The sequence below is a fragment of the Cricetulus griseus genome, chromosome 8 (genome assembly GCF_003668045.3).
Source record: "Cricetulus griseus strain 17A/GY chromosome 8, alternate assembly CriGri-PICRH-1.0, whole genome shotgun sequence".
NCBI lineage: Eukaryota > Metazoa > Chordata > Mammalia > Rodentia > Cricetidae > Cricetulus > Cricetulus griseus.
The window spans coordinates 6558170-6585314 of NC_048601.1; the positions used below are offsets into that span (position 1 = coordinate 6558170).

General features: G+C 41.8%; 1 protein-coding gene and 1 long non-coding RNA gene across 2 annotated transcripts in view; both read left to right on the top strand.

Moving 5' to 3' along the window:
- C2cd5 (C2 calcium dependent domain containing 5) overlaps positions 1-27145 on the top strand; it is a 92782-nt gene that overhangs the window by 53944 nt on the left and 11693 nt on the right. The window contains 12 exon segments of the mRNA XM_027430157.2: positions 240-354; positions 4157-4252; positions 7412-7603; positions 8296-8482; positions 13674-13838; positions 17591-17731; positions 19439-19502; positions 19772-19833; positions 20046-20144; positions 20734-20823; positions 21294-21381; positions 21509-21595. Of these exon segments, the coding sequence (XP_027285958.1) occupies positions 240-354; positions 4157-4252; positions 7412-7603; positions 8296-8482; positions 13674-13838; positions 17591-17731; positions 19439-19502; positions 19772-19833; positions 20046-20144; positions 20734-20823; positions 21294-21381; positions 21509-21595 (1386 nt within the window).
- On the top strand, positions 21604-25862 carry LOC118239235. The gene is made up of 2 exons (XR_004770932.1): positions 21604-24508; positions 24564-25862. It is a non-coding gene; the product is annotated as an uncharacterized LOC118239235 (long non-coding RNA).

Sequence of the window (27145 nt, forward strand, 5' to 3'; positions counted from 1 at the left end):
AGTGCATGCCTGCCCTGCAAGTGTCCCTTGAAGTGGTAAAGCTGTGGAGCAGAGTGGCCTGTCCTAACAGTCAAGTTCCAGAGCTCAGTCTTGAGTCTTGTGTGAAGTCAGCATTTGAAGAGAACAGGAAGAGTAAAGTGAGGGTCAGTACTTCATGTCCCAGTCAGGCTTACTGCAGACATTTCTGTGAATCTGTAATGTGCTGGTGAGCGGTCGACTGACTTTACTTTATTTTTCAGATGAACCAGAAACTCGAGATGCATGGTGGGCAGAAATCAGACAAGAGATAAAGTCACATGCTAAAGCCTTAGGCTGCCATGCTGTAGTGGGCTACAGCGAGTCAACCAGCATCTGGTAAATAGCTGCTTGGATTTCCTGACCCTGTGATTGGCTTGTCTTGTGAGCTGGGAGAGATGAGACGCACATCCCATCTGAGAAGAGGAGACAGTGGGGTGCCAGCTGGGCCCTGAGTGTGTCAGATCAGGTTCAGGGTGCCTCCTGGAGGCCCACTTGATCTCTGTAAACTTGAGAGGCTCAGCTTAGCTCTTAAAATGATGGGAGTACAAACTGTGCTCTGGTCAAATGAGTGTATGATAACTAAGTAGTCCTGGCCTGTAGCTCTTGAGTTGCTGACTCCTTTCAGTGGGCCTTTGGTGGGGCGGGGGCTCTAAGTGTTTTGTAAATGGATGGCCAACTGTCTCTAGTCAGTCTTCAGACAGCCTTAATCCCAGCCCTTGGGAGGCAGAGGTATCTCAGTGAGTTTGAGGCTAGCCTGGGCAACACAGTGAATTCCAGGCCAGCCAAGAGCTACCTTCTATTAAAAAAAGCAGAGCCACTGTGCTTTCGTTTATAAGCTGGAATGGAACTTTTTCTTGCTAGCAAAGCAATCCTACCTAACTGCTAAGTTAGGGAGGGGCTTTGGTATTTTGGGTTCTTTTCCTCCTGTCTTTCACCTGCCCATCTCCCCTGTGCCCAGAGCCATGCTCTCAGATGACGGTTTCCTGCCTGCCTCCAGTTGTCCTTCTGCCCTCGTCACTTGAAGCTGTCTCCCTCCTCACAGCTAGAATCAGGCTTTCTTGTTATTAACTCCTCTGTTGCCACTTGACTTTTAAGTGTGTTTTGGACTTGTTGGCTCCTTTGAAATGATGTGAAAACTTTGAAATTGCGAAATTTTACTCTCAGATGAGAACCTAATGTTTTTACCACTTGCTCCTTTATACCCAGTTTTGACTGTTACCTTAGGCACACACATATTTGTATGTTTTTTTTTTTTTGGTTATTTTATCATCCTTGAACCCCATCTTTATGCCCTTCTAAAAAGCTGGTAATTGTGGTAATTAAGGAACATTTGACCCTGTGCTGTCTTACTTCTCTGCTCTGTTTTGCATAATTCTTGCTACCAGAGTCTCTGCTCATGTGTTGATCATTAGTGTCAGAGAAAAGTCATTACCTTGCAGTAAATATGGACATTACTGACCCATGTTATTTATTATTTTGCATTCTCTACTGTTTGAGGCCACGTATTATACCTTCGAATCTTTCTATTACCATAGAATAGATTTTTTTCTCTTTTTTAAGATTTATTTCTTTTGTTTTATGTGTAGGAATGTTTTGCCTGCCTGCATGCATGTATATGTGTGTGCCTGTTGGATGTGCTGAAACTGGAGTTGTGTGTACTTGTGAGAAACCCTTTGGGCGCTGGGTCTCCTGAAAGAGCAACAAGTGCTCTTAGCTACGAAGCCTCTCTCCAGCCCCTGTATAGCTTTTCCGCTTTTGTTAACTACTGACTTAGAGTAACTGCTTCCCATTGCTCCCTGGTAGGAGGTCCTGCCTTGTTTAGTGCCACATGCTTTTATGTCTAAAGGATTTGGTGTTTGAGACATGATTTTTGCCATGAAATTTCCATTCTGTTCGAGAAGTATGACATCTATGGTAAGTTTTACTGTTGAGATATCCCAGGATGCTTCAGGATCCCAGAGGACCAGAAGTCTGAAAAAGGGCAGCAATGTTGGTGGCAATGGGATGAGTGCATCGTCATTTGAAAGTGTCAGTGATGCCCTGCGGCTTGAACTCAGTCATGGAGAGTGAGCATGAGTGGCACATGCAGAGGTGTGGGAGGCATGTGTGGGCTCTGGGGAGCGCGTGCCCCCGTGGGAGGCACGTGTGGGCTCTGGGGGGCGCGTGCCCCCGTGGGGGAGGCACGTGTGGGCTCTGGGGGGCGCGTGCCCCCGTGGGGGAGGCACGTGTGGGCTCTGGGGAGCGCGTGCACACGTGGGAGGCATGTGTGGGCTCTGGGGAGCGCGTGCACACGTGGGGGAGGCATGTGTGGGCTCTGGGGAGCGGGTGCCCCCGTGGGAGGCATGTGTGGGCTCTGGGGGGCGCGTGCCCCCGTGGGAGGCATGTGTGGGCTCTGGGGAGCGCGTGCCCCCGTGGGAGGCATGTGTGGGCTCTGGGGAGCGCGTGCACACGTGGGAGGCATGTGTGGGCTCTGGGGAGCGCGTGCACACGTGGGGGAGGCATGTGTGGGCTCTGGGGAGCGGGTGCCCCCGTGGGAGGCATGTGTGGGCTCTGGGGGGCGCGTGCCCCCGTGGGAGGCATGTGTGGGCTCTGGGGAGCGCGTGCCCACGTGGGAGGCATGTGTGGGCTCTGGGGAGCGCGTGCACACGTGGGGGAGGCATGTGTGGGCTCTGGGGGGCGCGTGCCCCCGTGGGGGAGGCATGTGTGGGCTCTGGGGGGCGCGTGCCCCCGTGGGGGAGGCATGTGTGGACTCTGGGGGGCGCGTGCCCCCGTGGGAGGCATGTGTGGGCTCTGGGGAGCGCGTGCCCCCGTGGGGGAGGCATGTGTGGGCTCTGGTGAGCACGTGCCCCCATGGGAGGCATGTGTGGGCTTTGGGGGGGCGCGTGCCCCCGTGGGGGAGGCATGTGTGGGCTCTGGGGGGCGCGTGCCCCCGTGGGGGAGGCATGTGTGGGCTCTGGGGAGCGGGTGCCCCCGTGGGAGGCATGTGTGGGCTCTGGGGAGCGTGTGCCCCCATGGGGCAGGCATGTGTGGGCTCTGGGGGGCGCGTGCGCCCGTGGGAGGCATGTGTGGGCTCTGGGGGGCGCGTGCACACGTGGGAGGCATGTGTGGGCTCTGGGGAGCGCGTGAGCCCGTGGGAGGCATGTGTGGGCTCTGGGGAGCGCTGCGCACGTGAGAAGCACTGGAGGCAAGATTCAGTGCTGCTGAAGAGGGTCATGGTGAAGGACCGACCTCTAGTCTATTGAGTTTACTTCAGGGTCTGGATTCATGTGCCAGAAGCTTCTTCTCTCTATACACCTTTGCATTTCAATCTCATCTTTGCTAATTTTTCTTCCTATTCTTAGTGATGGAATTCTTTTAAGCACACTGCTGTGCCCAACTCTGCTTGTTCCTCAGGCGCTCACAGCCCATCTGCCGCCCTGTGCTCAGACATCATCATGTGGCTGATGTTTGTCTTGCTCTCTAGCTTCTGTACACTCATTGCTCATCTCCCTTCTTGTTCCAAATCTGCTACTTGTCTCATTCGCTGTGGGCCGCACTGCTCAGCAGTTACATCTATTATTGCCTAATTATTTTTGCTTTCTAGATAGGCAATTTGTAATGAAGAATTTATGAGAATTCCTTTTAAAATAAGTTTTCTGTCACACATATGTATTTACGTATGTATATGTATATACACACATATATGTGAATGATACGCTTTGTTTCATTTAGTATATTTTGGGTACTGTTTTAGATACTTTTATGATTCTAATTCAGATTAGACTATTGCACTATAAATAACTTTCATAGCTATACTTTTAGAATAATTCTAATAAAGCTTTATAGACATTTAGAGTAATACAGTTTAGTAACTTGTTGCTGGACTTATAGTTTTGACTATTTAATCCCTTAGGAAACTATTACTATCAATTTTATCTTTTTCAATTTATGATTTGCAGCAGTTTTTGCCCTCTGCATTTGATATGCACTTTGCTTTTTTCTGCCCTAGCTTTAGGGGTGTAGTCTTTGGAGACTATCTAACATGGGACTGTCTGACTTGAACTCAGTTTGCCACTCTTGATATTTAGTGTTTTCTGGAAGTTTATTATTGGTAATATTAACCTGTGGTTGTTTTATTTTCTTCTTCTCTCTTTTCTAGTGAAGAAGTCTGTATTTTATCAGCCTCTGGCACGGCAGCTGTACTGAACCCTCGGTTTCTGCAAGAAGGCACTGTGGAGGGCTCTTTGGAACAGAGGTTGTCATGGCTTGCTTTCTTAAACAGAGAAGGGAGAGATTGACTTTTTAAAATCTTAGAGCTCAGGAGGTTTTTCTGTGTAATTGGCTGATAGTTGGGTAGTGTCACAGCCAGTACCAGGCACTTGGTAACAGATATGCAGGATTCTACCCTTGTAGCTAGACCGCAGATAACTACACGAGACTTCTTATTGATTTTGAAAGCTCGGCCTATAGCTTGGGCTTGTTCCAGCTAGCTCTTATAGCTTAAATTAGCCCATTTATATTCCTCTGTGTTCTGTCACGTGGTGCTACCTCTCTTCTGTCTTGCACCTCCTGTTTCCTCTCCATGTCTCCTGGTGTCTCTTCCCTTCTTCTTCCCAGAGACCTCCCTGCCCCTGGAATTCCCACCTAACCTTTTTGTGGCTATTGGCCGTCCAGCTTTTTATTACACCAATCACAACAATACATTTTCACACAGTGTAAGACTATCTCAACATTTTGTCTTACATCTCATCTTTGTGTCTTTATGAAGTCCCATGGAGGACTAACAGCAGAAGACTATCAAGTATACCCTTTTAACTTCTTTTACTTCACTTTTCTCTTTTTGTCTCATCCCCACAAACAAAATTTATTTTCATAAATTCCTCTTTCATAAAACAATCAAAGCACTTGCTATATTGCACTAAACTGCTTTTAAAAACTTCATGAAAATGACTTTAATACATGTGAAATGGAAAATAAAAGTGTTAGGTAAGATTAGCTTACTTTTAACTTAGTAATTGTTGGTTTCTTTAATCTTTAAACTATTAGCATACATAAATGTAAAACATGTTTTCATCAACAGATGAAACTGTCCAATGTGTATGTAAATAAATATACTTAAATATTTTAGAATTATTAGCTTAATATTGGCATCTACTGTGATAAAAAAACCAGTTGTACAAATTAAGGAAGAAAGTATAAAAGTCCTCTATGTTCCAATTAATTATAACTTTGCAAAAGGATATAATGTAGAATGATAATGCTAGCATTGGTGAAGAGGAGCTTAGTTAGCTTCTTTTCAATGGATATTGGCCAACATATATTCTAGAGCCTTCCATGTAGGGGACATTGTTGAAGAATTGGACTGTACTATTGACTGATTTGTCTGGGCTGAGGAGTGAACCAGGGCATGTGCTTGCTGGGTAGGCTACAGTCAGCCTGGGTAGACTGGGTAGGCTATGCCTGAGGGATGTCCGCATCTGATTGCATTCTTGAGTAAGGTAGAAGGTCACTGTTAGTTGAATGTAGGATTTTGTTATGTTGGGCAAATGCTTTGCCTCTGAGCTACATTCCCAGTGTCTCAGAAAACTAATTTAATGTTTTCCAAAATGTCCTGGGTATTTGTTTTATGGTTTAGATGGGTATAGCAATAAGATATATATAATATATATATGTATATATATATATACATATATATATATATAATTTTTTTATTTTTATTTTTTTTTGTTTTTCGAGACAGGGTTTCTCTGTGTAGCTTTGGAGCATATCCTGGCACTCGCTCTGGAGACCAGGCTGGCCTCAAACTCACAGAGATCCGCCTATCTCTGCCTCCCGAGTGTTGGGATTAAAGGCGTGTGCCACCAACGCCCAGCCTAATAAGATATTTTAAAGCATCGTGTGTGTGTGTGTGTGTGTGTGTGTGTGTGTGTGTGTGTGTGTGTGTGTGATTGTGGTTGCACACATGCCCTGACTGGTGGGTGGCAGTCAGGACAACCTGTTAGGTGTGAGCTCTTTCCTTCCACCATGTGGGTTCCAGGGATCAAACTCAGGTGGACAGACTTGGAGGCAATCGCCTTCACCTGCTGACTACTCTAGCCAGATCCCATTCACACCATGGAATTATTAGTGTACACTAGACATAATTTGGAGAATACCAGAGAGTAGAAAGAAAAATGATTCCCTTAATCTCAGTATTCAGAGAAATTTCTAGGCTTTTTTTGTGTGTTTCAAATGTTTTTATAAAGTGTACTGCTCTGATTTTTGTGCCTGGTGATTTTGCTGTAGATGCTCAAATATGTGCAGAGTGCTTAATTACAAATGGTTCCACTTAAGTCACCCCGCTGAGTTTGGATAAATGAGAACTCAAACAGGAGGTCAGTTTGTGGCTTAGCAGGCTTGTGTGGAATCCCGGGCGGGCGGGGTCAGACTGAACGGACTTGCATTTGCATCTGTCAGGCAGACATTACCTTTGCAGGGTAGGTGTATCTAGCTGTAGCTTTTTCGATTTTCCAAGAAAACCCCATAAACATTTCTAAGTAGCCACTGCAGTTTTATAGATAGAAGCGGCTGGGACAGGTTAAATGGCTGGTGTGGAGTTACCTGATTTCTGAACCACTTGCTGTGAACAGGGTGGTCGTGGTGCTCCTTGTTTTCTTATTTATAATATGTATTCAGATGAAGTAGATCTTTTAGTTTTTCAGGAATGTTAAAAGAGTTACTAGAAACAAGGAATCTTAGTGTATACCTTTTTCTAACATTTGTTTTTACTTTTCAAATACTTTTTTGTTGTTAAAAATGTCCTGTAATTTCTTATTTTTTATTCTTTGGTGATTTCATGTATGTATGTAGTGTATTTTGGTCACTTTTGTCCTGCATTGCCATCTCTCATCGCCCTCTGACTCCCACTGAAGCACGCCTTCTCCCTAACAGGGCCCTTTGCTGTCATGCTTCTTGTTGGTGACCTGCTGAATTCAATCAGGGTGGCTTCTAGGAACATGGGTGGGAAGTTACTTACCAGAGCATGGACAACGTAACTGACCATTCCACTGAAGAAAATTCTTCTCCCTCCCTCAGTAGCCATTGGCTGTCAGTGTGTCAGTGTTGGTAGCCTCTCGAGCAGGAGTGAGGCTGTAGGCTCTCTTCCCTCATGCACGATGGGATGTCTGTGGTCCCTGTTCTGTGCAGATCTTGTGTAGGTGACTGGAGCAGCACTTTGTCAGTCACAGCGGCATTTCACTGCTCTGGTATAAGTTGTATGGGTTTATACACAGATACTATGTACGTAATATATACTGTTTAAATGTCACAGGTATTTTAGAAATGCTGTATGACACTTGTTTGCTATTTTTCCATTTTTGAGAATGACTAGGTATCAGATCTTGAGTAGAGTACCTTATTAAATATATTTGCACAGGATTGAAGAGAACTTGCCTGTGGGCTGCGGATTCTGCCACATACCATATGATGAACTGAACATGCCGTTTCCAGCTCACCTCACGTATTGTTACAACTGCAGGAAACAAAAAGTCCCTGACGTTCTCTTTACAACCATAGACCTGCCCACTGATGCAGTGGTCATTGGAAAAGGTTGTCTTATTCAGGCAAGGTATGTTTGTAAAAAATGTATCTCGTGTCCCTGAAAAACTCTGAGGTACAGAGTCGTAACCCTGTTGTACAATACCTGTTGTTTCTTATATGTTTGACCCTGCACTGAATAGGCAATTCTATTTGAACTTTGTTTTTATCCCCTATACAGCTGATAGGAAAAAAAAAAAAAAACTCTTTAGTACTCAAGAGTATTTTTAATATTTCAATTCTGTTGTACAAGTGTTTTGTTTCTGGTACATATATGCATTAACTTGTCTACCCGTGTGGAATGTGGCTAAGCAGCGACTGCTTTAGAGACCGCTGCTATATTTGGGTTTTTTAGAACTGTGTGGCATAGTTTTTCTCTCATGCAGCACTCGGCTGTTTAGTATTAGAGTGGGACCTGCTGCAGTGACACACACACGCAGCAAAGAGCTGGAATTGTCTAGGTCACCAACAGCTGCCAGACTCCCTGCTCCCTTGGGTGTTTCTGCCTTCACCCTGAGACTTCAGTAGTGGTGAGGCACTTGGTCCTTTTCTCCTTGAGACTCGTTTGACTTCCCAGTGTCACAGAGTCTTTATCTTAATGTGTGAGTGACCTTCAGTCTGCTGACTCTTCTTAAGTCTTCCACCAAACCAGATCCCCATCTGGGCATTTCTGAGGATGGTACCAGGAATACTGTGCACTGACAGAATTATTCGCCTTTGTAGGTTATGTCGCTTAAAAAAGAAAGCCCAGGCAGAAGCCAACGCCACAGCTATCAGCAATCTCCTGCCGTTCATGGAGTATGAAGTCCACACTCAACTGATGAACAAGCTCAAACTCAAAGGAATGAACGCTTTGTTTGGACTGAGAATTCAGGTCACAGTGGGTGAGAACATGTTGATGGGCTTAGCGGTGAGTTGAGAAGCATTTGTGTGTCTTTTGTCACCCCGGAGCTTTAGAGTCTGTTGGGGAGGATTCAGAGGATTACGGAAGAAATCTTATAGGCAGTTGTGGTGGTCCATTCTCACAATCCCGGAAATAGCGCAGCCAGATGTGGTGGTGCATCTCCCAGTCCCAGGACAGAGGCATCAAAGGCCGATCAGGAGATCAAAGCCTGCTTGGGCCACACAGCAAGACCATACTGATTTCCAAAGTGGCTGTCTAAGTTGGCATTCCCACCAGCAGTGGAGGAGTGTTCCCCTTTCTCCACATCCTCTCCAGCATAAACTGTCATTGGTGTTTTTGATTTTAGCCATTCTGACAGAAGTGAGATGGTATCTCAGAGTTGTTTTGATTTGCATTTCCATGATGTCTAAGGATGTCGAACACTTTCTTATGTGTCTTTCAGCCATTTTAGATTCCTCTATTGAGAATTGTCTATTTAGTTCTGCACCCCACTTTTTAATTGGTTTTTTTTGGTGTTTGGGGGACTAGTTTCTTGTGTTCTTTGTATATTTTGGAGATCAGCCCTCTGTCAGAGGTGGGGTTGGTGAATATCTTTTCCCAGTCTGTGGGCTGCCGTTTTTGTCTTGCTGACTGTGTCCTTTGCCTTACAGAAGCTTCTCAGTTTCAGGAGGTCCCATTTATTAATTGTCCATCTCAGTGTCTGTGCTATTGGCATTATGTTCAGGAAGCAGTCTCCTGTACCAATTTGTTCAAGGATACTTCCCACTTTCTCTTCTAGGAGGTTCAATGTGGCTGGATTTATGTTGAGGTCTTTGATGCATTTGGTCTTGTGCATGGCGATAGACATGGATCTATCTGCAATCTTCCGCATGCCAGCATCCAGTTATGCCAGCACCATTTGTTGAAGATGCTTTCTTTTTTTCCATTGTATAATTTTAGTTTCTTTGTCGAAAATAAGGTGTTCATAAGCGTGTGGGTTAATATCAGGATTTTCAATTCAATTCCATTCGTCTACCTGTCTATTTTTGTGCCAATACCAATCTGTTTTCAGGACTATAGCTCTGTAATAGAGCTTGAAGTCAGGGATTGTGATGACTCTAGAAGTTCCTCTATTGTACAGGGTTATTTTGGCTATCCTGGGTCTTTTGTTTCTCCATATAAAGTTGAGGATTGTTCTTTCAAGGTCTGTGAAGAATTGTATTGGGATTTTGATGGGGATTGCATTGAATCTATAGATTACTTTTGGCAAGATTGCTGTTATTACTATGTTGATCCTGCCTATCCAAAAGCATGGTAGAACCTTCCATTTTCTGGTATATGCTTTAATTTCTTTCTTTAAAGACTCAGCTATATAGGTCTTTAACTTGTTTGGTTAGCATTACCCCAAGATATTTTATGTTGTTAGTTGCTGTTGTAAAGGGTGATGTTTCTGTGACTTCTTTCTCAGTGCATTTATCTTCTGTATCTAGTAGGGCTACTGATTTTTTTTTTTTTTTTTTGAGTTGATCTTGTATCCTGCCACATTGCTGAAGGTGTTGATCAGCTGTAGGAGTTCCCTGGTAGAGTTTTTTCGGTCACTAAAGTAGACTATCATATCATCTTCGAACAGTGAGAGTTTTACTTCTTCCTTTCAGATTTGTATCCCCTTGATCTCCTTTTATTGTCTTATTGCTCTAGCTAGAACTTCGAGTACAATATTGAAGAGGTATGGAGAGAGTGGACAGCCTTATCTTGTTCCTGATTTTAGAGGAATCAAGTTGAGTTTCTCTCCATTTAGTTTGATGTTGGCTGTTGGTTTGCTGTGTTTTGCTTTTATTATGTTCAGGTATGTTCCTGTTATCCCTGATTTCTCCAAGACATGAAGGGGTGTTGGATTTTGTCAAAGGCTTTTTCAGCATCTAGTGAGATGATCATGTGGTTTTTTTCCCTCAGTCTGTTTATATGGTGGATTACATTGATGGATTTTCGTATGTTGAACCATCCCTGCATCTCTGGGATGAAGCCTACTTGATCATGGTGGATGATTTCTCTGATGTGTTCTTGGATTCCATTTATCAGTATTTTATTGAGTATTTTTGTATCAGTGTTCATGAGGGATATTGGTCTGTAGTTTTCTTTCTTAGTTGTGTCTTTGTGTACCAAGGTAATTGTAGCCTCGTAAAAAAAGTTTGGCAATGAACCTTCTGCTTTATTGTGTGGAACAATTTGAGGAGAATTGGTATTAGCTCTTCTTTGAATTTCTGGTAGAATTCTGCACTGAAACCATCTGGCCCTGTGCTTTTTTTGGTTGGGAGACTTTTGATGACTGCTTCTATTTCATTAGGGTCTGTTTAAGTTGCTTATCTGTTCTTGATTCAATTTTTGTAAGTGATATCTGTCCAGAAAATTGTCCATTACCTTTCCTTTAAATTTTCCAATTTTGTAGAGTACAGGTTTTCAAAGTATGACCTGAAGATTCTCTTCCTCAGTTTGCATTGTTATGTCCCCCTTTTCATTTCTGATTTTGTTAATTTGCATGTTCTCTCTCTGCCTTTTGGTTAGTTTGGGTAAAGGTTTGTCTATCTTGTTGATTTTCTCAAAAAACCAACTCTTTGTTACAATGATTGTTTGGATTATTTTCTTTGTTTCTACTTTATCACCCTCAATTTGATCATTTCCTGGCGTCTACCTCCCCCCACCCCTTCCCCGTGAGTTCGCTTCTTTTTGTTCTAGAGCTTTCAGTTGTGCTGTTAATTCTCTAGTGTGACTGTTCTTCATTTTTTTCATTGTGGGCATTTTGTGCTATGAACTTTCCTCCTAGCATTGCTTTCAAAGTGTCCCACAAGTTTGGGGATGTTGTGTCTTCATTTTCATTGAATTCTAGGAAGTCTTTAATTTCTTTGTTTCTTCCTTGACCCAGGAGTGTTGCGATTGCTCTTTGTTCAATTTCCATGGGTTTGTAGGGTTTCTGCAATTTGTGTTGTTGTTGAATTCTAACTTTAAACCATGGTGGTCTGATAAGATACAGGGGTTATTCCAATTTTTTTGTATCTGTTGAGGTTTGCTATGTTGCTGAGTATGTGATCGATTTTAGAGAAGGTTCCATGTGGCGCTGAGAAGAAGGTATATTTTTTTGTGTTTGTATGGAATGTTCTATAGATGTCTGTTAAACCCAATTGGGTCATAACTTCTGTTAGTTCTTTGGTTTCTTTGTTAAGTTTCTGTCTGGTGGTCCTGTCTAGTGGTGTGAGTAGGGTGTTGAAGTCTCCTATTATAAATGTGTGAAGTTTTATGTGTGATTTGAGTTTTAGAAATGTTTCTTTTATGAACGTGGGTGCCTTTGTATTTGGTGTATAGATGTTCACAATTGAGATTTCATCCTGATGGATTTTTCCTGTGATGAATATGAAATGACCTTTTTCATCTCTTTTGATTGATTTTAGTTTGAAATATAATTTGTTAGATATTAGGATAGCTACACCAGCTTGTTACTTGGGTCCATTTGATTGGAAGATCTTTTCCCAACCCTTTACTCTGAGGTACTGTCTGTCTTTGAAGTGGAGGTGTGTTTCTTGTATGCAGCATGATGGATTCTGTCTTTGTATCCATTCTGTTATCCTGTGTCTTTTTATAGGCGGTTAAGACCATTAATATTGAAGGATATTAATGACTGATTGTTCATTCTTGTTTGTTTTGGATTTGGTGGTGGTGGTGGAATTGTGTGTGGATTTCTACCCTATTTTTCTTTTTGCTGTTGCTAAAGTGGGATTATCTATTTCCTATGTTTTTTGGTTGTAGTTAACTTTCTTGGGTTGGAGTTTTCCTTCCAGAACTTTCTGTAGGGCTGGATTAGTGGATATGTATTGTTTAAATCTGGTTTTGTCGTGGAATATCTTGTTTTCTCCATCTATGGTGATTGAAAGCTTTGCTGGGTATAGTAGTATCTTAGTGTTTGTAGAATATCAATCCAGGTCCTTCTGACTTTCAGAGTTTCCATGGAGAAGTCAGGTGTAATTCTGATAGGTTTGCCTTTATATTTTACTTGGCCTTTTTCCTTTGCTGCTCTTAATAGTCTTTGTTTATTCTGTATGTTTGGTGTTTTGATTATTATGTGGCGAGAGGACTTTTTTGTGGTCCACTCTATTTGGTGTTCTGTAGGCCTCTTGTTCTTTCATTGGCATGTCTTTCTTTAGGTTGGGAAAGTTTTCTACTATGATATTGTTGAATATATTTTCTGCACCTTTGAGTTGGGTTTTTTCACCTTCTTCTATACCTATTATTCTTAGGTTTGGCCTTTTCATGGTGTCCCATATTTCCTGGGTATTTTGTGTTAGGGATTTGTGGGACTTAAGATTTTCTTTGGTCGATGAATCTATTTCTCCTAGTGTATCTTCAACGCCTGAGATTCTGTCTGCCATCTCTTGTATTCTGTTGGTTATGCTTGCATCTGTAGTTCTCTAATTCCAGCATTTCCTCAGACTCTGGGTTTTTTTTTTTTTTTTTTTTTTTTTTTTTTTTTTTTCTTTTTTTTTTTTTGTCTCTATTTCTGCTTTCAAACCATGCACTGTTTGAATTGTTTCTTGCAATTTTTGGTTTGTCTTTTCCTCCATTTCATGAATTTTTTGTTTTTTCTTCCATTTCTTTAAAGTATTTTCTCATTTCCTCTTTTAGGGTCTCTATCATCTTCATGAAGTTGTTTTTAAGGTTGTTCTCTTCGTCTTCATCTGTGTTGGGATGTTCAGGTCTTGCTGGTGTAGAGTCCCTAGACTCTGGTGGCATCATATTGGTTTTTCTGTTGTGAATGTGCTTTTATATTGTCGTCTTCCCATCCTTTCTTCCAGTGGGTGTAGGTGGGGTCTCTTCCTCTCGTGGTGGGTACGGGTCCAAGGGTCTCTTCTGGTGGGTGCAAGCAGGTCCAACACTCTGATGGGTCTCATGGTGGGTGTAGGCGAGTCTGAGACAGTCCCTCTCCTGGTGGGTGGGGGAGGGACTAGCACAGTGATGTCAGCAGACTCTGGATTGCTCTGTCTGCTGGGGGGAGTAGACCTGCTATAGTCCACAGGCCAGGAGATCCCAAAGTGGACAAGCAGAAGTTGGGCCTGAGACAGGGGCCCAGGCTCACCTCTCCCCTGAGCTGGGGGGGCGGGACCCTAGATAGGGAAATTAAAGCCATTGTCATTTGATGGTCGTCTGATTATGTCCCTGTAACTTTCACAAGTCTGCCACAGGGGTCTACTTAGCAGCTTTACCAATGCCGGGAGGCATCCAGATCGCTGGGAAGACCCCCAGTGATGGCTCCTATGAGCAGCACATCTCTCACATGCAGAAGAAAATAAACGACACAATTGCCAAAAACAAAGAACTGTATGAAATCAACCCTCCGGTAAGTAAGTGAGTGGCGCCACGTGGTGGATGTGCCAGCCCCGGTCAGATGTAGCGTATGGCGGGTATCTTTCACTGGACACAAAAGTTTGCCATCCCCTCCCCTGCTGTCTTTCCTTGGGATGTGACTCCTCTGGCATTGAGTACAGAAAGTGCAGCTGTCCTTTCAAGTTTTGCTTTTTGTCACTTACTGTTTCCTGTGATACCATGAGTGTGTGCCTCTACATGTATGCGTGCCTATGTTCACAAGCCTGACTTGTGTGCACACCCAAAGGTTTTTTTGTTTTTGTTTTTGTTTTTGTTTTTTGAGACAGGGTTTCTCCGTATAACTTTGGAGGCTATCCTGGAACTCGCTCTGGAGACCAGGCTGGCCTGGAACTCACAGAGATCCACCTGCCTCTGCCTTCCGAGTGCTGGGATTAAAGGCGTGTGCCACCAACACCCGGCTTAACACCCAAAGGTTTTAAACTTTTTTCTCCTGCCTGCTGTGACCTGTAGAGTAAAACTCCATTACAGCTCTATTTCTTGATGTAGAAAGGTCTCCTTACAATAATAGCCTGTCTGTAAATATTTATTAAATGGTTATAATGCACCTTTTTTGGCTGGCATATTGACTAACGTCTGTAATCCCAGTACTTGGGAAGCTGAGGCAGAACAATTGCTGTGTGTTCGAGGCCAGCCTGGGCTGCAGTGAGACCCTTTTCTGAGAGAGAAAGGATCCTTTTTAGTGCAAAAGATCACTTAATGATGAGAGTGCAGTGCAGTAGCGGGGATGCGTCGTGACTGCTCCTTCTCCCAGGTTGCTCACTGTCCTTGCCATAGTTGAGCTGTTTGCACACTGCAGGTGCCTTCAGCCATAGTCTGAATTAAAAGAAACAGGCTGCAGTGACAATTAAACTATCTCTTTATGAGTTTCAGATGATAACTACTTCTAAAGAGGGGTTTTAATACTTTCATACATAGTTCTAGTTTGGGCTGATCCTTTCAAATACTGCCTCAGAATTCTGCCTTCACCTTAGCTCTTGCCATGTTCTTGGAGCAAAGTGGTGAAGCTGACTGAGGGCTCAGGGATCTGATGGGAACTGGGAAGCTCAGTGTGGGAGCCCCCGGGTCCTTGGTACCCACTAGCTTGAATTGGGATTTGCTTTAATTATAAAATACATTTTGAAAACAGTATAAAAATGGTGTAAAATGTCTCACCAGTGTTTTTATTTTAGTTATATGTAATAATGAATAAGAAAAATTTCCATTAAAATTAGTTCTATTTTTTCTTTATTATCTGTGTCACTTGCCTTGTGTTTCTGTTGCACAATAACTTGAAACTTAAAAACAATGAAATGCTGATGTGTTACTATACTAATATCTGAAAAACAGTGTTTTACAAAGCTCTCATAGCCTTTGCTAAATAAATGTTTGTATTGATTGTTTTCCTTTTATAGTAGTATTTTGGTCTTTGAACAGGCATTTACAGTGTTTATGCCTTTTGGGTTCAATGAAGCTACACTGGAGCTCTGTGTAGTTTCTCTTTGTTGGTTCCAGTGTTGTCAGCTGCTCTTTAAGTGTTTACTGTCTGTGTTACTCCGTGCTGATCGCCCTTAGAAGAGACATTCCTTCATGTGCTCTGAGCCACACTGCTTGCCAAGTGTTGCTGAAATCCATTTACATGTCTGTCTCCCGCTACCATGATGTATGCATCATCACTCTCATCTGCATTCAGCCAATCAGACAGAAAATACTTAAAATTACCGAGCAGGTTCATGCTCCGTGACTTGTCATTAGTCCAGAAACAACCCAGTGTAGCAATTGTCTCCACAGCTTCAACTCATGCAGTCTAGCCTGGCCATCTAGCTCAGGGGAGAACACAGGCCTAGAGTGACGTAGGCCCTAGATCTGATCTCCTACAGAATAACTCAAGCATACGCACAGCGAACTATGTGTAAGTTATGTGCAGATTCTATGCCATTTTTGAAGCCTGCATAGGCACCCAGAGACTTTAATATCCATGGGGTCTTGGAACCAGTACCATGTGAATCCTGAGGGATGGTTGTGAGCACCCCTAGAAGACAGATACTTAATAAGAATACAAACTAAGTTACTTTACCTAGTAAACACTGAGTTGCTTTTCCTTTCACACAACTTAGGTTTTTGAGGAAGAAGAAAATCTGTTGTAATTTAAAAAATTTCAACAGGCATGGATTTTATTCCAGTATGTCTTTCCTTACTTCAGACACTAAGTATATTAATTGTCTTTATTTTTAGAAATTGTTTGACAAGGTTGGTTCCCAGGGGTGAATACCAGGCCACTGTTCACGTTACACTTTTCTGTTTTAAACTTTGTATAGCAGTCTGTCTATAGCTACCTTTCAATATGTTGATATTAAACTCTAGATTTGATTTTAATTATGTGTATATGGGGGCAGCCGTATGTGCATGAGGGTGTTGGATTTCCTGGAGCTGGAGTTACAGGTGGTTATTAGCTCCCTGACATAGGTAATGGGGTCCTCTGCAAGAGAACTGTGTGCCCTTGACCACCAGAACATATATCCAGCCACTTAATATTAAAATAGCAGTGAGGATCAGTGTTCCTTCTCTTAGGAAGATAGCCCCAGCTCACTGTTTTCATTGGATTAATTTTCTCCAATAAACTGAAAATATCTTAATGTTCAATTTTTATTAAGATAATATATGGTATCAAATAGGAGAAACTTTTGAAATAATACTTCTAGTGGTAAAACCTAACTTATGAAACTTGAATATCTCAAATACCCAAGTGTTACCATGTAATGGAAACAGAGGCAGTCACAGAATTCAAAACACAATCACAAAAGGAAGTATTGTATTTATTGAGAAGCAAAAACATACCACCACCAGAACCGCTCGCTGCCTCCCATAGGCTGCTCATTTAGTCTTTAGCTGAGAATTGCATCCTTTTCTCGTTTCTTGTTCTTTATAGACAGTGTGCATCCTTTCAGGTGTGTGCAGGGCAGGTTCTGTGTATGGCATGAACGTGTGTGATGCAACTGGACTCCACAAGCGGCTTTGAATGGCACTGGTTTTCCTTTTTCTTAGGCATACAACAGCAGTGAACATTTAACACTGTTTTGGAAAACCTCTATTATAACCCTCATTTCTGTAAAGAAGACTTCTGGTACAGCAGCAGCAGGCTCTGCCTTTTGTGTTCACACACTGCGGCCCAGGTTATTGGCTGTTTAAAACACACACATCCATACAGGATGACGTCATACACTGATTGTGGAAGATCAGTTCTGTTGCCATTGGAAATGACTTAGCATGATAAATCATATAGCTTGCACATGTGTTTATGTATGTATGTGTTATCTCGTCACATACACACGTACGTTTCTTGTTCTGCACATTTAACTGTGGGAGAGCTTCGAAAGATTGCTGCTGGTTAAGAAAGACTCTTTCCTGGCAAATTGTTAAATCTTTATGTATCCCCTGTACTTTAAACTCTTCATGGATAATCCATGGAGTATGTAGAAACACTGATAGCCTGGAGCACTCACTGCAGTTCCCTGTCTGCACACTAGATGTCAGCTTGACCTTGCTGTGTCCTTGACAGTTAACCAGCTTTTGTAGATGAAAGGAAATATCTGAGTCTTCTATAATCCAAAAGGTTAAACTTAAACATAGAGAGTGCTGAATGTATCCTGTGTTTTTTTTTTCTCCTCTTTGGAAAACTGCCTATTAATATAAGGCTTTTAAAACCAAACATAATTGCATGTCTTTCAGGAGGTATCTGAAGAGATTATAGGATCACCCATCCCAGAACCTAGACAGCGCTCAAGACTTTTAAGATCGCAATCAGAAAGTTCTGATGAAGTTACAGAGTTAGACCTTTCACACGGGAAAAAGGACGCGTTTGTTTTAGAGGTGAGATGTTGTTAGAATAATGTTCTAAAAGTCTGAGAGGACGAACACTTTATAATTGAATTCTAACCTTGCACCGTAAGTCCTATAAGTACCAGGGAGAGTGTAGAGATCACAGGCATGAAGCTAGCCCTGGGTAACTGATGCCGTAAGGTACGTAGCTCTGAAGCCACCTGGGTTGAAATAATAGTAAAAGGCAAGGTGAGCAACCATCTTCAATAATTTAAATCTGAATTGCCAAGAAATTCCAAATTTGGGGGCTGGGTATGTAGCTCATTTGGTAGATGCTTCCCTGGCATCCCTGAGGCCATGTGCATGGTCCCCAGCACTGTGGAAACTGGACGTGGGGCTTCAGTCTGTAATCCTGGCACTCCAGACTGGATAGTGAGTTTAAGGCCAGCTAGGACTACATGGGACCCTGTTCCCCATCCCCTGCCCCCCGAAAAGAAGAAAATTAGAAAGTTCATGTTAATGTTAAAAATTGTGAATTTTTGAGCATTTTAGTCTTTTGAGTTTAGGAGTAGGAATGTTCAACCCTTTAAATCTGTAGCTGTCAGAGTCTGGAACACTGGAATCTGAAGGGTTTCATTCCCAGCATTCTGGGGAAAGTTCACTCACCTATAATAGTAAACATTGAGGGGTATTTTGTGTTAACTTGAATGACTTTAAATCAGAAAATGTACTGTCTTTTACAACACAATTATTACTGTTTATGATCATATTTGGTAAGTATTGCTATATGCAGTATTAATAATCTGTTTGAATACTGAGTACTGTGTGTTCTTGTTGAGTGCAGGAGATACTCTTGACAGTCCTTATCAAGACACTTAGAGCATTTAAACTCCTTTCCCAGAGACTGGCTGGCCATAGACCGGTGCTCAGCAGTTCACTGTTTTGAGATCAGCGTCCCTTGCCCTTCCTGAGAGTAGCTTTCGGAGAGACAGGAGAGCTTTTTACTATAGAAGGGAAGGAAATGAATGACATACATGTGTTGTGAGAAAACATGAGCGAGTGGAGTGTGGTGCTTTTACCCCGTGAGTCTGAAAGGCGGGCGTGGAGTTGTGTTGGGGTGAGATTAGAGACGGGAATCCCAAACAGTGCCTTGGGCTGTCCTAGGGTGTCACCCATGAGAGAGGGAGCAATTAAAGTAAGAGAGGGTCTTTGTTGTGTTTAAGCTTTATTCATTTGTTTTTATTCATGTATATCTGTGTACACCTTCATGAGTTTTTGCAGGTGCCCCGAGGACAGAGAGATCTAGTTCCCAGATCAGGAGTTACAGGGTTTGTTATGAATCACCCAGCATGGAAGCTCTATCTTCTCCATGAGCAGTATGTGCTCCTAACTGCTGAGCTACCCCTCTGGCCCTGAGATGAGTTTTCATGTGCAGAGGTGGTAGTGTGTTCTTCATTGTTCTGCGGTGTGAGATGGAGAAAAGAGAGGCAGTGGAGGAGCAGTGTGGCTCAAAGAAGTCACAGACTCTGAGGCTGCCATTTCGGGCTGCTGTGAGTGTGTCTCAGTCTGGGTCCTGGGAAGAGCAACAAGCACTCTGAGCCATATCTCAAGCCCCCATGTTAAATGCATTGGCAGGGGAAATGACTTGCATTTTCTTAGTTCTTAAATCTGCTTTTCAGACAATGGAAGTAACTTTAAGCGATCAGGAGAGCTTCCATGTTCAAGGGTTGCATGGTAGTTTTATCTTTGTGTTTCTAGATCGACGACACTGATGCCATGGAAGACGTGCACTCCCTCCTTACTGATGTTCCCCCTCCTTCAGGTATGCAGCAAGCTGGCACTGAGATAAAGCCTGCGTGCATCAGTGTTCTGATTCCTGTTTGTGAGAGGGTTGGTGTTCTGTTTAGTTACTTAGTGATTCAATCATTTATTGTTTTAGAAATGGGTCTAATGTATCTCAGGCTGGCATTGAACTCAGTATGTAGTCAAAAGTAATGCAAGCTTTATATTTAGATTTTATTGTTGAGAACTGTCATTTCTAAAACCATAATCAGTCAAATATCACAATTTCATTATAATATGTTTTGGCAGGTTTTTATAGTTGTAATACAGAAATTATGCCTGGCATAAATAATTGGACATCGGAAATACAGGTAAAAGTTTTTATTAATTTGAAACAAATACCATACACATTATAAGGAATGAATACCTTCACTTTAATACCTCCTTTTTTTTGATCCCTGGTAGCAATTGCAAACACAGTCCTTTTTAATTTCATTAGTTATTCATTATTTGCCACTTTCACCAATTATTAGACTGTTAGGAAAATAATGCCAAGATATGTTGCTCTGTCTCCTGCCTCTAGATGTTCACATCGGTAAGAGTGGTCAGACTGAGCAGCCTCAACCTGACTAACCAAGCTCTCAATAAGAACTTCAATGGCCTGTGTGAGAACTTGCTCAAGGTAGGAGCCTGCCACTCAGAACCCAGGTTAACTGGGCCAGTCTCCTTTGTCCCTAGTGCCTCGCATGCCTGGATGTGACCTGTCAGTCTCTCCTGTGCCGCCACCACCATGCGGCACTAGCTTGTCCTCACTCTCCTAAAAGACAGTGTTATGAAAGAAGGTATTTAATTTAGTAGCTTAACTTTCATAAAAGTCTAGTCCATCTGGAGAATGATTTTAAGAACCTGAGTTGTTGACAAACATTAAACCTTTATTGCTGCGTGTTCCTGGCATAGAGTGGCGGGTTTCATAAAGTTGTGTTAGTTCATTACGGTATATGCTGTGACTGTGCTCCCCTCAGTCCCCTTCCTTCCAAGGTAGTCCTGCCTGTTACTCTGTGTCCTCTGTGTTTGCATGATCACGTGCTGTAAGGACTCAACCTTTACTGTCAGCCAGTCACTATCACTGTACTCTCACAGAGAAGGGGCCAGTTTCCCTTTCCTTTCTCGGTCTTCATCTTTTGAGATGTAATGTCCCTGCACAGAATTAACTCCATGAATTCATTACCTTGAAGTGAAGAGTTCAGTCACCAGTCCTCTCTTTCATGCAGAGCTTGTATTTCAAACTCCGATCAATGACCCCCTGCTGCCTGTGCCATGTGAACTTTACAGTGTCTCTGCCCGAAGACGAGTTAATCCAGGTAACTTTGAAGGCGCCATTGATCATAGAAGAGGCTTCTCGCCCTCCTGATCTGCTTTAGTTTAATGTTACCATAAATTAAGTAACTTGGCACAATGTTTTAACTCAGGCTGTCTGAAGTTGTATGCTAGCATTCGAGTCAGGCTGTGTGTTTAAGTTTTCTTACTGCTGGTTATCTGCAGGGTATTCACGTGTGTCCACCCACTGAGGACACAGCAAACAGAATGGGGCTCATTGTTCGTGGTTTTAACAGTTCCTGTCTTTCAGAGGAGACTCTTTGGGAAATGTCTAGGTTTAGCTCTACACATTACACATCTGAGTTTATGTAGAATTCCTTCCGGTTGAGAGTCTTAATCAGGAAGGGCACACTAGTCAGTTGATACAGTTGTCCCATGGTGCTGTAACAAATTGTAAGAAATTTGATTTTATTAGTGATTGTTTTGCTAAATATGATTGTCTCTATAATTCTAGGTTACAGTCACAGCAGTTGCAATAACTTTTGATAAAAACCAGGCCTTACAGACCACAAAAGCCCATGTTGAAAAGTCACTACAGAGAGGTAAATTTTCAAGTCTAGGAAGTAAAGTTCACATTTGTGTGTAACAGCTGTGTGGGAGGTTCTTAGGTTTAAAACTGGAACAGTAGATGGCTTCTGAGTAACTGCTGGTGTGTGTTTTCCTCTCAAGCCTCTACAGATAACGAAGACCTGCTGCAGTTCCCGCTGGAGCTCTGCTCAGACTCCCTGCCTTCCCATGCTTTCTCAGCCACTAAAGGTTGGTCAAGTAGGGGACACTAATGGCAGGGTCACTAGAGTCAGCCAAGGATCTGTTCTTCATCTGTCACTGTGTGTTTTCCATACGCGTAAATGGGGGAAATGGTGTTCTTTCTTTACTTTGTGAAGTTATAAACTGTGAAGGTCATTTTTGCTATGTTCCAACCTTTTACCTCAGTTATACTTAAGTTTTACTTTTGAAGATTTGAATTTCCCAGGGTAAATATTTACATATAGTGTATTTGGTATTTCATCTGGTAAGTTTTCTTCTAGTTGAAGTTTTTAAACATTTTTGGATTTTCCTATACTCTCTGGGGGGATGTTCTGGTTAGCCATGAATGTTTCCATCTTTTATACAATGGCTGTAATTGAAGGACATTGTTTTTATAAGAAACTGACAGTTTTTCAAATACAAAATAATTTCCCTTTAGTGGGAAAACTCTTTTGACTTCTACAGTCTGTAGAAAATAATGGGAGGGTTGCTTCTTTTTTTTACTTCTCTTTTTGTTTTAGTATAATTTTTATTTTAACTTCTCAAAACTGTTGTATATAATCTTATAGTACATATTCAGTAAACATAGGTTGTATTTTTTTCCTACAGTTTTTAATTGAGAAATAATTGATTTGTTATTTAAAGTAAAATTAGTTACTATAATCACAACACTTGAAATTGTTTCTATGAATACTTTTATTTGATAACAAATTATGTATAAAACTGTGTGCGTGTGCGCGCGAGTGTGCTTGCTCACTAAATTAGTCAGTGCAAGGCCTGTCTCTCCCTGTAGGAATGTATGTTTACCTCATAGTCCATAGGTTTGAAGAGATAAGCCATGTTCATATTCTGAACCTCCTCACCTGGTAACTTTGGTTATCTTTCTTGTGTCACTAGTAAAATTCCAGTTTAATTTAGGACTTGTACAAAAAGTCTTCACATTCCTTAATTTCCTCGGAAGAATAAAGAGGAAATCCAACTCAAAGGTTCTGAGTAAAAGTAGTTTCTGGGGAAGAAAATATTATTGTTGATAATCTTTTTGAGGGGCCTGATGAAATGGCTCAGAGGTTAAGGGCATTTAACCTCTTGTAGAGGACCAGGTTTGGTACCCAGCATCCAGATGGCAGCTCACAACTGTCTATAGCTAGTTTCAGAGGATTTGATGCCCTCTTCTGGCCTCTTTGCTTATCAGGTACACATACTCAGCATAGACATACATGCAGGCAGAATACTCATACACATATAATAAGTGTTAAAAAAATGTTGAGATCCTTAGGTGCCACTCTTTTTAGGGATGAAAAGAGAAACTTCTGCATGAGGAACCACCCCTAAAACCTAATTAGTAAAAGTTTACTCTGTTGCCAATCTACAAGAGCATATGTTGTTGGGGTACATATTAGCTGACTTTTTACCATGCTGTCATTGCTGACTGGATGCCACAGAAGATTAGGATAAGTTTGTAGGTTTGCCTTGTCCATAATGATGGCCTCCAGAATGTTACAGGGTCAATTACAACTACTGCTTATGTGGTCAATATTAATGAAATGGTATTTTGTGAACTAAAGAACAAAGGAAGAATAGTTTAAATAGAATGTCTCTTGTGAACTGCCCCAAGTGTTTACAGCTCATTTTAAAAGGCTGCATGAGGGGCCTGAGGTGGAGGGAAAGAGAAATGCCTGTCTTCAGTGCTGCCGCTGAGCAGGTGTACAGGTCGGCTCACTACAGACCTCTGTCAGCCTTGGCTTCTCATGTCAGAAATCTGAAAAGTTTTATATTTCCTTTTAGCCTTGAAATTAAGTTAAGTTTTTAAAATTCTTTGAGATTCTGTTTCGTGGTTCTGTGAGTGTTATCATGTCTGTGTTGGAGTGGCACCCATCTTTAATCCCAGTACTTGAGAGACAGAAGCAGGCAAATCTCTTGAGTTTGAGTCAAGCCTGGTCTACAGGACAGCCAGGACTACACAGAGAAACCCTGCTTCAAGGAGAAAAAAAAGTAAATCAAATGTTGAATTCATGCTCAAGGCCAGAGAACTCTCATAATTAGCAGTGTTTCCAAGAAACTCCAGTTAGTAAAGCCAGCAAGCGAAGTTCTTCTCTAAGGTCTACATCTTTCAGAGCAGACCTGGGGTGAGGGGTGCGGACTGGAGGGTGTACAGTGAGATCTGCCAGTCCATGGTTACAACATTGGCTTTCCAGATAGGACTTGAGAAAGGTTTCTCATGTCTGAACCCTTTGGAAACCATTGAGGCACACACACCACATCACCTTATTGCCATCCTAACGTCAAAACCACTTTCTTTATTAATGTACGTAAGACCGTGTGCCGCCCACCGCTCCATGCAGAGCACCTGACTCTCCTGGAACGGGAAAGCCTCCAGTGAGTACTCAAGTCTGTCTGTCCCTTTCATGCATACTTCTGGCTTGTGTTGCATGTCTAGACTATCTTTACTCCCTCCATCTTTTCAGGAGGACACGGCTTAACTATGTCTTTAAAAGTTATTTCAAGGTAACTTGAGGGTAAGGTGGGTTGTTAAGGTCTGAAGACTAGACCAGTGGTCTTACAACATGAGTGGGGTGTCTGTGTACTGTACCGTGACAGTGGTGGCTAGAAATAGAAAGTATGTGAGGATCTAAGTGTAGCAGGTTGGTTAGGAGGAATGCCCAGGCACTAGCTGCCCCCCTCACCCCTGACTTGTACTTTCCATTCATGTTCTTAAAAGAGGGGTGAGGGGGATTTGTTACTTACCTCTTCTTACGTTGACAGGGAGAGTGGTTTGAAGAGCCAAGAATAGGATGTTTATTAACAGTTGCATCTTTGCGTTTAGATAACTGTCAGTATTCTCTTGTAATCAATAAGGATAAACGTTATGTGCTGCTCTATGTTGCTTGTGTCTGTCCTAGTCCACCGTGTAGAGTAAACCAGGTGTGCCGCTCTCGTTGCTTGTGTCTGTCCTAGTCCACCGTGTAGAGTAAACCAGGCTCTGAATTGTCTGGCCATGGTCAGTTTTCCCTTTCATGATGAATTTGATTTTGTTTTTCAAAGCAGTAAAACTGTATTGGCCTCAGATTTCTCAAGATGACTGTGTCATCTTGATAGTCGCTTAGATTGGTTTTCTGTGGAAATATTGAAAGGTGCTGATTCAGTCATTTCTTAGACTGTCATGTGAAGGCTGTCGGGATTTTAGGAGGCACAGGGATGGTATGGTATCATGGAGCTTTTCTTGGGAGGCAGGGCTGTAACAAAGCATGACCAGTACCAATTCTACACTGTCATGAGTGCTTAGTCTCAGCAGTACTCACATGTCAGCTTTTTCTGCACTTTTGAAAAGTACTTTAAAATGATACAATATAGAGAGAGATAAATATAGTATAAAAAAAAAGGAGAATCTAAGTGAAGCTATTCTGGGCAAAAAACTTCAAAAATGAGGTTTTTTTTTTCTCATAGAATGTGGATGAGTTCAATAATTTTGTGCTTTAATGTTTGTAAAAGGTTAATACTACTTTAAAATTTGAAGTATACATACGTACATATTTAAAATATACATACATACAGTGGTGGCACATGTCTTAAATCCCAGCACTTAGAGGCAAAGGCAGGAGAATTTCTATGAGTTCAAGGCCATCCTGGCTTACAGATCAAGTTCCAGGACAGCTAAGGCTACACAGAGAAACCCTATCTCGAAAAACAAAAAATTAAAAACAAAACAAAAAACTGAAGACATAGATCTTGAAATATTACAGTGATGTGATGTACTAAAGCATATACTACTTTAAATATATCTCAAATATTCTACATATATACTCTATTCTATCATTTGATAGTTTAATATGATGGAGAGTTTAATTAGGATAACTTAGTTTTTATTGGACCTTTCCATGCACTCCTGTTCCCCATCCCTATGCTCTCTGTGCTTGCTTAGTCCTTCCTGCTCAGTAGTGGGTACTGCAGCCTGGCGGGGGACTCTATCTAATCAGCCACTGACTGTGGCAGCCAGCATGGAAGTCTGCAAACATTAGCTTTTATTTTTCCTACAAATGACTGTTTCTGAATTCTTAACTGTATATGGTTGCTCTTTATACTACTACAAATACCTTTATATAGTAATAGTCTTTTGCATATCTGCTATATCTGCTTCTTAAAAACTGTATATTTTGTAATTGTGATCAAAATGGTGACAGCAATAAAAAAAAATCTGTAAATGGTCTTCATATAGTTGGATGGCCAAAGCAATGGCAGGGGAGAGATGCTATGGGGTAGAGAATGAGGACTATGAAAACGAAAGAGAGACAAACCAGGAGGGATTGGGAGGCTGAGGCAGGCCCACCACCCACCTGGGATGTGTGAGACCCTTTCTCAAAAACAAACAAGTAAATGAATGAAGCATAATCCACAGTAGGTACAGGGGTCCAGCTCATCCAAGAGATGGGATGGGAGCGAGGGGCTTAATCAATGAGAGCAGGGGTAGGGTAGCTTTCCTCTAAATGTCGTCAGGCAGGTAGAGGACACAGAGATGCAGAGGAGGCTGGGGAATGCAAAGCAAAGAAAAAGACCCAGACTGTTAAGGAGAGAAGTAACATTATTTAGAAGGAAGACATAAAGCATGATCTTAAGAAGAATAGATACCCAGAAGTGGGTGCAGGACTATGACAGGGAATATTCACAAAGAAGAAAATAGTGTAGGATGTTAGTCTTTAGCTGCAGTATGGGATCCACATGGAAATTCATTGTATGTTACTGAGTTTATACATTACTGATATCTTACTTTTGGTTTTCCATGGCAAACTATTCAAATTGAAGTTTTTATTTCTATCTTTATGGCCTTAATAATTTACAACTCTTATATGGCAATTTCTCTATCAGTTCATCCAAATCTAAGTAGCATCATGGATAGGTTTATATCTACCTTTAGCTCATCATTAACACAATCATTAAGCTAGCTTTTTATATATAATCTATATCCAATCATTTATTATATTGATAAAAATGCCTGAAGGAATGTAAAAACTCAGTTGTGATCATAGTAACTTAAAACTTTGAATGTTTAAATGGGAAAATAATAAAAATTAAAGACTTTAGGCTGTATATCTTTCAATCTACAAGAGAATATTATTTGTAGGAATTTTTAAGACAATAATTTTTAAAAATGTTCCCTCTGGAAATATTTATAGCAAAGATGATTGATGAGTTGTAATGATGAGAAGTAAAAAGTCGCTACAGTTAGTGATTTGTATTACAGCAGTCTTTTTGTCCAGTGTAGATGAAGGGTTCTCATCCCACCTGCCAAATAGCCACTATAAGGTTCAATATTAGTTATAAACTGTTTGGCCTATTGCTCATGCTTATTACTAACAACTTAAATTCACCCACAATTCTTATCTTTGTTTAGCTACATGGCTTGGTACCTTTTCTCAGTCTTTACTGTATATATCTTTTTCTGACCACATGAGTCTTTTAATCTGCTAAACTGCATGGCTAGGATTAAAGCAGCTGCTGGCTCCTCCCCATTCCTTGGCTTCCTAAGAGTCTAGATTCGTGGTGGAGACACTAGTGTAAGATATG